Source organism: Gallinula chloropus, assembly GCF_964237585.1.
Source record: "Gallinula chloropus genome assembly, chromosome: 7".
NCBI classification, from domain to species: Eukaryota; Metazoa; Chordata; class Aves; order Gruiformes; family Rallidae; genus Gallinula; species Gallinula chloropus.
Genome location: NC_140092.1, coordinates 18323059 through 18334034, shown reverse-complemented (window position 1 = coordinate 18334034; position 10976 = coordinate 18323059). Strand labels below are relative to the sequence as shown.

The 10976-nt window shown below is 42.5% G+C and overlaps 1 protein-coding gene across 1 annotated transcript in view; it reads right to left on the bottom strand.

Annotated features, from left to right (window-relative positions):
• Positions 1-506: 506 nt before the first annotated feature.
• Positions 507-10976, bottom strand: part of KIT (KIT proto-oncogene, receptor tyrosine kinase) — a gene marked incomplete at both ends in the record, with an annotated part of 56074 nt that continues 45604 nt past the window's right edge. The window contains 7 exons of the mRNA XM_084266705.1: positions 507-632; positions 1743-1848; positions 2504-2603; positions 2701-2812; positions 6566-6688; positions 10308-10435; positions 10771-10859. Of these exons, the coding sequence (XP_084122831.1) occupies positions 507-632; positions 1743-1848; positions 2504-2603; positions 2701-2812; positions 6566-6688; positions 10308-10435; positions 10771-10859 (784 nt within the window). The remainder of the gene's footprint in view (positions 633-1742; positions 1849-2503; positions 2604-2700; positions 2813-6565; positions 6689-10307; positions 10436-10770; positions 10860-10976) is intronic.

Here is a 10976-nt window from a genome sequence, read left to right as displayed (position 1 = left end):
TGGCCTCCAAACTATGATACCTGCCTGGGCAGGCTTGGCTGGATGTGGAAAGGGGTTTGCAAAGCCATTAGCTTCATATTCGTTTATTTCTTAAATTCAGCAAAACAAGATTAACTAGAAAATGACTGTACGCCTTCCAGGCACAGATCCAGAGAAGGATCACTGCAGATACAGTTTGATCTGCAGTCATCTCGTTCCACACCCCAACCCAGGATTTCTTTTGTTGGTTGTTTTCTTCTTCAGATCTGGCTCTCTACTGCAAATACACACAATATAGCAAAATATGTACAGCTTCAGTTAACACTGCAATGATGCCTGTAACCGTGCCTAGCAGATTAAGTTTATGTGTAACAGTGTGTGGTAAAGGACAGTATTACAACAACGTTTCAGCTACACAGTGGTAGTAGTGAGTAAAAGTAAGAGAAATTATTGAAGTCATCCATCTCTCACCCCCTGCACAATACAAACAGCTAATACATCTGGGCTCCTCTTCTTCCAGATGCTACTCAAACATCTTCGCGTACCAGGAGAGGCTGAGTAGATGAAGCGCTGCTACCCACCGAGTTGATCCTCACCGAGTGATCTGGAGCATTTCCTTGACTGGAAGGTGGCGTTGAGAAGTTCGCATAAACCTGGAGAAGCCAAAGACCGATGTCAGTGCTCTGTGGACTGCTCCCTTCTCCCATACTTGCAGACCTCCCCTTTCCTAGCCTCTTCGCTGTGTGTCCTGGAAAGGTTCCAGCTCAGGTGTCTCTTTGCAAATCTGAAGTGAGTCTCAAAAGGCTTTGGGCTTAACTGCTCTTTTAAAGAATCAAGAACCTCAATCTCAGTTATTAACAACACCTCAGCTTCCAACTGCGTGCCAAATTTCAACTGAGCTCAAAAAAATGCAGCTTGGGTTACTGCTAAACTCCCCCAGGAGCCTCACTAATATTTCCTTTGCATTCTTGCTTTTGTTTTAGTAATGCCTGCACCTGCCAAAAACATGCTACAGGATGCAATTGAACACCAGCAGCTTTCAGTTTCCTCTTTTCTCAAATCGTCAGGAAGACATGTACTCTGTGCCCAAACAAGGCATCCAGAAGGTAAAACGAAGCTTTATTTTTAAACTGGGTTTATAACAATGTTTTTTTTAACCCCACAATGTAATTGTGAGGGAAAATCCAAATTTCTGATGGACTCTCTTGTTCAGTTATCCTCAGAAAAAGCTTTTGCTAGGGAATAGTGGAAAGAGCGGTGAAGAGTTTGTCATGATGTTCCTTAAAGGTTTATAAATAGAGCTAGGGGAAGCCAGTGAGAAGAGGCAGAAGAGCACCAAAAGCTCAATCCCTTTGTCCAGAAAGCTTTCCTAACAAAAGCTAAATATACTTCCACTTCTGAGATGTTTCCCAGAGTAACAAAATACTTCATAGCTTAAGATAAGGTGAATTTATGAAGTACCATTGCATTTTGGAACATCAAAACTGCTGTGCCAGGTCTATTTTGAGTGAGAAACAGCAACCATGCAAAGCGTCTTCTCCAGCTGGTACAGTTTGGGTATGGACTTAGACAGCTACTGTCTCATGGCACAACTAAGCAGAAGTGAGTAGCCCAGACATTGTTCCTACCACCCAAACCGCAAGGCTACATAAATAATACTACAAAACAAAAGAAGTGCCCAGGCTCTCAGCTCCTCACAGCCCTAGTCTAACATCTTGCTTGAAACTGCTTCAACTCCAAGAAAATGATGATCCATAACTTACCCGAGGGGCGTTATCTGAAAGCTGCTGCTCTATCAGCTGTACAATTTGTTTAAATGTGGGTCTCTGTAAAGGATCAGCATCCCAGCAACTCTTCATTATGTCATACCTGCAAAGATACTGAAATTAAGTGCCGCTCATGAAGAACTCTTTAGAGCTCTTATCCCCCCCTCCATTATTATTTGAAAGAAATAATGTGACTCAGCCCCACCTTCTTTACCTTCTTTCAATTACTTTTCAGGACAGACACAGTGCTGCTAACACCTGTGCTTGTGACAACAAAGGTCTCAATACTAATGGGAGTCTCTGGACACAGATTTCTCTGACGGTTTGTTAAGTGCCAATGCATTTACATTACAGTGAATTAGGGATGGCTCATAAAGGAGATCTGTAGCCAGTCCTCTTGCTGCCGGGAACTAGAGCACGAATGCAGATGCTGCACAGTCTGGTGATACATCTCACTGACTGGCTTATCTGAATTAAAAATGTTTAATTATGTTCTGTGATCTGTCAATAATTTATTGACATGAAGCAGATGCCATGACAAAGTGATCAGATGGTACAAGGCATGAGTATATTCCATTGCTTGTAACAACACAGGCATGTATTCCGCTAGTTAGAGTACATGAATTATTTAAAAAGTGGAAAAAAAAATTAAAAAGACAAGGGAGCAGTGCAGTAAGCCTTAAGGCAAGAATGGCAGCTTCCCTATCTTTGCAGCACTGCTCATGTTTGGTGATTAGAGGTGCTGGTTGCTCGCTTACATTTCAGGCGGTGCACACTCAGGGCTGAACATCCTGTATCCCTCCTTGATCATTTTATAGAACTTGGAATCCACGGGCATCCCTGGATACGGGCTGCTTCCTGTTGAGAGAGCACATGAACAACATGAGTTCTGCTCCTGCAGTGAAAGCAAGATGAAACAGAAAAACCCTGGAGTACAGATCCTGAAGGAGCTTACCTAAGGAAAAGAGTTCCCAAAGCAATATCCCGTAAGACCAGACGTCACTCTCAAAGGTGTAGACGCAATTGAAAATACTTTCCGGTGCCATCCACTTCACAGGAAGACGAGCCTTTCCAGGCAAAATGGAACAAGTTAAAACAATGGATATAAGGCATATAAACTTTACAAGATAAAATTAACCTTTTCTACTTCTTAGGTGTTTCAAATACTCATTAAATCAAGAAATAGAGGTGTCCAACCAAAAATGGAAATCTCAGCAGTTCAGAGTCTTCAGGGGCTGCATGGTTATTGATCCATCTTTCTGTGGGTCTACCGAACTCATTCAGGTCCTTGCATTCTGACTTTTGTTACATTGTGTTATTCCTTCTGTCACATTTATAAGGTATGGCAGGAAGTCAGAGCAAAATAATATATGTGATCATGGCATAGTTCCTTATCAAAACACACTTGTCTACTTCCATGGACTGGCTACCATAGGCACAATATGAAATTCACATAGTCAAGATGCTTCAAAGCTTTAACCAACATTTAAGACATCTGCTTTAGCTCCTCACTTTTCCAGAAAAAAAAATCATAGTAAAGAAATATATATTGACAAATATATTTCAGATGGGAATGTTGATCTGCTTGAGAATAGGATCTGGATGAGCTGGATTGATGGGCAAGGCCAAGTGTATGAGGTTCAACAAGGCTCATTGCTAAGTCCTACACTTGAGTCACAACAACCCCATGCAACGCTACAGGCTCGGGGAAGAGGGGATGGAAAGCCCAGTGGAAAAGGACCTGAGGGTGTTGATTGATACCCAACTGAATATGAGCCAGCAGTGTGCCCAGGTGGCCAGAGCAACCAACAGCATCCTGGCTTGTGGCCAGTAGGACTAGGCTAGCGATGGTCCTGCTGTACTCAGCTCTGGCAAAGCTGCACCTCAAGTACTGTGTTCAGTTTTGGGCCCCTCACTACAAGAAAGACATTGAGGCCCTGGAGCATGTCCAGAGAAGGGCAACAAACTTGGTGAATGGTCTAGAGCACAGATCTTATGAGAAGTGACTGAGGGAACTGGGATTATTTAGCCTGGAGAAAAGGAGGCTGGGGGGAGGGACCTTACCGCTCTCTGCAACTACCTGAAAGGAGGTTGTAGTGAGGTGGGGGTTGGTCTCTTCTCCCAAGTAACCAGCAATAGGTTAAGAAGAAATGGACTCAAGTTGTTCCAGAGGAGGTTTAGAATAAATATTAGGAAAAAAATCTTCACCAAAAGGGTTCTCAAGCACTGGAACAGGCCGCCCAGGGAAGTGGCTGAGTCACCATCCCTGGAGGTATTCAGAAGATGGCACTTAGGGACATGGTTTAGTGGTGAGCTTGTCAGTGCTAGGTTAATGGTTGGACTTGATAATCTTAAAGGTCTTTTCCAAGCTCAATGATTCTAGGAATTTCCAAAAGTTTGTGTGGGGACAGATATCCCTCAAGAATGCTAACTGGAACAGAGGAAAAGGGACAGAAAGCCTTTGGATTTGCTTCTACTTTCCTCTCCTGGCTTTGTTCTTTCCTTGTCTGACTGTGGGACCTAGTCAGGCTTCTGTCCTAGGCATGTGGGAGAAGCCAGACTTCTTCCTTTTAAGTGGTCTTGCAATGATGTGTCCAAAGATATATTTCAACTATAATATAGAGAACAGTCTTGATGTTTTGTAAGGAAAGGAGACCCAAGTGAAAAGGAGGTAAATGGAAAATAAAACAAATGAGGTGGAGGAAAGGCAGCATTTGTCATGGGCTGGCTCATCAGAGAGGCAACCAGAGTTGTTTATTTCCTGAACACCACAAAGAGCAAACACTGTTCCTGGCCAAGCCCCCAGCTGCTGTCAGCAGCACTGCCTCCCAGCCGTGTCCACCGCTAGCAATGCCCCAGCATCCCTGCTCTGCTTTAAGATCAGGCCAGATGCAACTAGGCACCTTCTGCAGCCACTGCTTCCTCTCTCCCCAAGCAGCTGCAGCCTATCCTCCTCTGACCTTTTCAGGCAACAAAAAAGCCCTAGTCTCAGACAACTTAAGAAACTTAAAAGGGTAGCCTAGACAAGAAAACTTAATTAGTTGCTGTCCACTTTCCTCCTAAGATGCTGGTCTGCACTTCCCACTCCCAAAAGCCTTGACTGAGCTCCTGACTTGACCCTGAAAGCAGCTCTGTTACACTAAGTGTCACTTGATAGTTTGCCAGGACAGCTATTCCTGAATTATTTCATCTCCTGTTGTCCCCTAACCTCAACTTCTAGGCACCCAGTGGCTGGTACCAACATTGTTTTTGAAGAAAACCAATAAACTTGTATCTCCCATAGCCTAAAATAAGGATGCTGTAGGTGTAGGTACCTGTGACATCAGGGACTGCTGGGTGACAGCAGAGCAGTGGAGAAAAGGGAAAATTTATGTGGGATATTAGGAAAAATATCTTCAATACAAAGGTGGTAGATCACTGGAACAGGTTGCCCAGAGACATAGTGGAGGCCCCATCCCTGGAGATATTCAAGGTCAGCATTGACAGGGATCTGAGCAACCTCATCTAGTGAAGATGTCCCTGCTTACTGAACAGGGGTTGGACTAGATGACCTCTAAAGGTCCCTTCCAACCTTACATATTCTATGATTCTATATCTCAGATACCTGAGGTGTCAAGGACTGACTGAGGTTAACCAAGCATGGCAAACCACTTCGGTAAGAAATGTTCAGCTGTGAGATTTTCTCTCTTTGCCAGTTTGCCCAAAGACAGGCTGGGCTTTGAGTTGTCAAGTCCCTAACTAACATTAGCCCCTGACCATGGAGAACTCAGCTGGGCTGGGGAAGAGGATGCCTTGTTGAACACAGATTTTTCTCTCCTTTGAAAAACTGCAAGTGAAAGCATGTATGTTCTGATGGCAGTGGCTGGCTGCACTCAGCTGACACAGCCTCATAACGCTAATGCAGGCAGCACAAATCAGTTTGAGATGCAAAATACCTATACCTCGTAGCACACTTCTCCAGCCTAACCACAGACAAGCTTCATTTTCTTTTGTAGTAGGGCTCCTAGCACTTTAAAGAGGACTTTTTGAGTGCTGTGAAGGTAATCTGCACCACTTCAAAGTGCCTTTATATCCCTCCAGAGGTCTAGCAGGTACTAGTGTGATTGGTACTCTTCTACATGGGAGGTTTTAAACTTTTCTTCTGAAAATAAAGTGTCTCATTCCAACCCTTCAACAGGGTTTGAACTATGGCTGCAAGTTAAAGCTCTGTTTGTTACACACAGGAGGTTAAAATCTGTATATGGAATCAGAGAAAAACAAAGGGTTTTGCCTCCCACTATGCCCAAATCAATGTTTACACTTCAGAATCCAGTCCCTGTCATCTGAGGGATGCTTTATAGCAAAGAATAGGATGCAAACCTCTGATTATTTAGTTATTTTTAAAATAAACTGTTTCAGGAATGGGCAAATATAGCAATGCACAGAGAAAAGTTTCAAAATAATTATATTTAGGTCTGGGCTACGAGACTATTCCAGTGGCAAAATATGCAACTACTCACAGAGCTATAACTTCTGGTACGTTCAGATATAACAGAAAGGCTGGGTACTGTATTGGTACAGCAAAAACATTTCCTCCATTGTAACATATATTCAAAACCAAGCCCACTTTTTTCCCATGTAACAACATGTATATGCCAAGGGTTTTTATCAGCACACGTATCTAGATCAGGAATCTCCCCTCCTAATGCTCCTGACCAGCACGGTTATGTATCAAAACTGGGAAATCCAGATTTCTGCCTAACCAAGAAAGACTTTTCTTTGCAAGACAACAGGAACTCCCCTAACTTAAAACAGGTGGACAAAATGTCATATATACTTACATTTCCTTTGACCACGTAATTTGAATCGTTTCTTATATCTCTTGCCAGGCCAAAGTCACAGATTTTTGTTATTCGGCCGTGAGTGAGAAGAATATTTCTTGCGGCCAGATCCCTGTGAATGCACTAAATAACAAACAGACAAATAAACAAAGCTATTTTATAATATCCGTAACAGGCTGTTGCTTGGTTACATGTTTACTTAGCTATATAACTTACTGCATTATGCATTTTATGGCAAACTTAAAGACATAATGAAATCATGTGTTAATAAGCTCACTGAACATTCTGGTTTAGTATCTTTACTACCATGACATCGACCCACATAGTTACAGATGTCTATGCATTTGTCTTAGAAAAGACCACTCACAGTCACTATGAATTTTCCAGTGCTTCATGTGTTTCAGTCAGTTTTTCTCTGACTTTTTATTAAAAAAAATCCCTGGCTTGTTTTATAATACAGGACACGGAAGGGGAAAATGCATTTTGTTTCTAAAATAATTCCAACCTTTTATTAAGTAGCTTTTGTGACGGAAGAGAAAGTGCTAAAAAGCAGAAAATGGGTAAAATTATGGTAACAACTTCAAAGCGCACAAGTCAGGAAACAATTCCGTTTCAAAAATACTCCTGTGGAAGACTTGAATGATTAAGTACCTAGGAGGGATTTATAACCAGGTCTAAGTATTTGAAAATGCTGGAAATTTTCAAACACCAGTATCTTTCAGGGAACAATTCCATGTTTGGTGAGCCAGACAGCTTATACACCAGTTTTCACTTGGGAAGCATGCACATGTTTGTAACTGCAGCTCCAGAAAGGAGCCTGAGTTTCCTGATGGTTGTGTTTTCTTTGTATGTAGCTGTGGAGAGAATGGAGATAGCTCACTAACAGAATTTTCCCTTTTTCCATCTGGAAAGGAGAGGGTTAAGCTCTCACTTTACTGCTAGTACACAGGCCATGGCTTTCCATAACGTGGATGGTGATGTTTCTATTTTTCTCTTCTTTTTTTTCCTTTGAAATACAAACCTTTATGAATTACCTACAAAAGATGACTTAAAATGTCAATAATTATGCAAATCAAACTCAGAATTATAACTACAGGTTGCATAAACAACTTAATCTCTGCCCCTTGCGCACACTTACATGAGAAACTGTGCTTTATGACAATCACTGTCTCAGGAGACTCTCTTCACCTCCCAATCCAACATATTCTTCACTTTGAATAAGAAAATAACTGCACTCCAGCAGTGTAGTGAAGGAATGGCCAAGCATCCAGCATGTCTCCACCTTGTTTCTCCAGAATCAGTTGAATACTTTGTCCATTGGTGGAAGCCCTGCCTTGTGGCTAAGGCACGGTGGGCTTAATAAGGGAATCTTTCCCCCAGGACAGAATCACAGAATCACAAGGTTGGAAAAGACTTTTAAGATCATCAAGTCCAACCATTCCTGTCCTATACTAAACCATATCTCTACGTACCTCATCTATCCATCTTTTAAATACATCCAGGGAAGGTGACTCAACCCCGTCCCTGGGCAGCCTGTTCCAGGCCCTGACAACTCTTTCAGTGAAAATTATTTTCCAAACAACTAATCTGAACCTGCCCTGGCACAGCTTTGTGCCATTTCCCCTTGTCCTATCACCTGTCACCTGCCTGAAGACACCATTTCCCACCCCTCTACAACCTCCCTTCAGGTAGTTGTAGGTGGTGATAAGGTCTCCCCTCAGCCTCCTCTTCTCCAGACTAACCATCCCCAGCTCCCTCAGCCGCTTCTCACAAGGTTTGCCCTCCACCCCCTTCACCAGCCTGGTTGCCCTTCTCTGGACACGCTAGAGGACCTCAATGTCCTTCTTGTAGTGAGGAGCCCAGAACAGGCACAGGCTCCTATTCTGACTCCTGCAGAGGCACTTTTACACTGCTGAGCCTTGATGCACAAACAAGCGACAGCGGAGCAGCAGGGCACCCTGCACTGCTGGTCTGTGTGGACCCCCTTGTCCTGAGGGCATAAGGCAATCTGAAGTGTCTTATCCATCACCCCCCACACACAGAGGACCGAGCACTGCACTGGGTTAGTGCAGTGCAACGTAACTCTGCAATAAAGCTGTTAATTGTGCACCACCAAGGCGACACTGCACATTACTTCCCAGACTCACAGTAGGGTGGTGCCACATTCATTATTGCTTTTCCCAGCCAATGCTACGGTGTCTGTTTGTATCAATGGAAAGACTATGAAGAAAACAGTGACTGGGAATGATGCATAGTGAATCCCAGGGCTGTTCTATAGGAAAACAGGAAGAAATAAAGATTATGTGTGCTAAGCGCTCGATATCCTCAATAGTGAAGGATGCAGGAGCCTGGTTGAAGCCATTAAAATAGTAATATACCGTGTCTGCCTGTCAGGCTTGTTTTGAAGCTTTTGATTGATGAAAAATAAACTAAAGGGGTTAGAAGGAGGACCAGTGAGAGAACAAAACAAGTGCAAGAGCAAATTTTAATATGGACTTCCTTTGGAGCAGAATGAAGGCCACATTTCTCACTACTAAACCAGGGTGCCAGGATTATCTTTTCCTTAAATTCTCTAAGTGTGGTTTTGTGATTTATCCAAGGTGCATTGTACTATCCTGTGTCTGTATTAGATACAGTGTTTACATGTTAAATGACATTTTTCCAATAAAATGTAAGAATAACCACAGGAAGATCATAATTATGCTGTGCTTAAGACTCATATTCTTTATAAATTCCTTTCTGTTATCCAATACCTCTCCTATGAAACTCAGATAAATGTCTATTATGCTCAAGGTAGCCAATGAACATTCTTTGTGGGTCTCTAGGCTGATCTTACCTTTCCAGAAAATTAAAAACCAAGACATATCCTGTGCATTAAGCCACACTGCTAAAAAAAAACCCAAACCACACAATGCGATAGCTCCCCAGTTTAAGGCTGTATTCTGCAAGGGAGAAGTTGCAAGAGCGGTGTTGTTTAAAAATCATACAAATAGCTTTGCAGCTGTCTTCCATACTGCTCTTTGTTTTGTGTTCTCCAGCAATGCCATGGAGAATAAGTCCAAAAATCTTGTTATTTAATGTTTTTGAAGGCATCCACATGATGGGTTTCCAGTTCTTTCCTGAACTCCATATAATTCCCATATACCACAGAAGACTGAAGAAACAACTCCTCGGGCTTCCTATGGGTTTCACTATCTCCCAAATCCATCAGGAGTTCTCATGACACTAGCTGTGTGCTCCAGGATACAAAGGAAGGGCTGAACATCAACCCCCTAGGAGGCACCACCCAGGACAGGCAGCTGCGCCTGCCATCTCCCAACACATGACATCATTTATCAGTGGAGCCTCGGGATGCAGCAAACATAATCCGTCGTGATTCTTCTCCTCTGTCTCTTCTTTGACATTTATATGACTAGTTTCTGTTCATGAGCATAGCCACCGATTCTACTGGCCTGAACTATGGATATGCAATAACACAGATTCACGTTGACTACTGTGCACCGTATGTTCTGTTTTATGGGTTATAAAACACCACTTTTGTCCAATGAGCACAGTACAGAACTCCAACATCAGCCAAAGCTTCAGGTACAACAAGCAGTGTATAAGTTAGTAGTGCTTGTTGAGAAGAGCACAGAAATATTCATCATTTAAACATGTGGATCACATTAAAATACTAAAAGTGATACTAAAGGAAATCAGAAATCTACTGATTCTATCCAGCTCTGACAAATTCTTAACTTACGTTTTTGGAGGCAAGGAAGCTCATGCCCTTTGCCACCTGGTAAGAAAAGCTTAGCAGATCTTCAACATCTAGAGCAAGTTCATCATCTTCCAACATAGAAAGGGTGACATCCTGATCAGCGTAGGATCCTACATAATACAAAAACAACCGGCTTTGAACAGAGCAAGTGTAATCATTTAGGAACAGAGTTGTCTCAACATCAAACAAAAGTCTAGTGACCAGATTAGACTCACGTAAACAGCCCATCACCAAAAAGCAGAGAATAATCCTGATACTCCATTTAAGTACAGAGAAATAAAAGACACTGGAATTTAGCATATTGTTCTTTCTCAAGCCCTCTCATATTACTTCATGAGTTCCAATTGTCCCCATACATAAAAGTATGCTAAAACTGGAAAAATCCATGAAGCCCCTCTCTCTGCAGTTCCACCAGCAAACAGAATTACCTGCTTTTTGTACTCACCAGACTTCGCTGGTCGTTTTTTATCAGTTTTGGGTGGAACTGAGTATGATACTCCTGGTTTCATGTCCATGTACTCATTGGCAACATCCCTGTTGAGACAGCAGATGAAATTAAACATATTTTAGTGAAAAAAGGTCTCAAAAGCCACCCAAACAAAAAGCCAAGGTTATCACAGAATTGCAGATTCATAGGGGTTGGAAAGAACC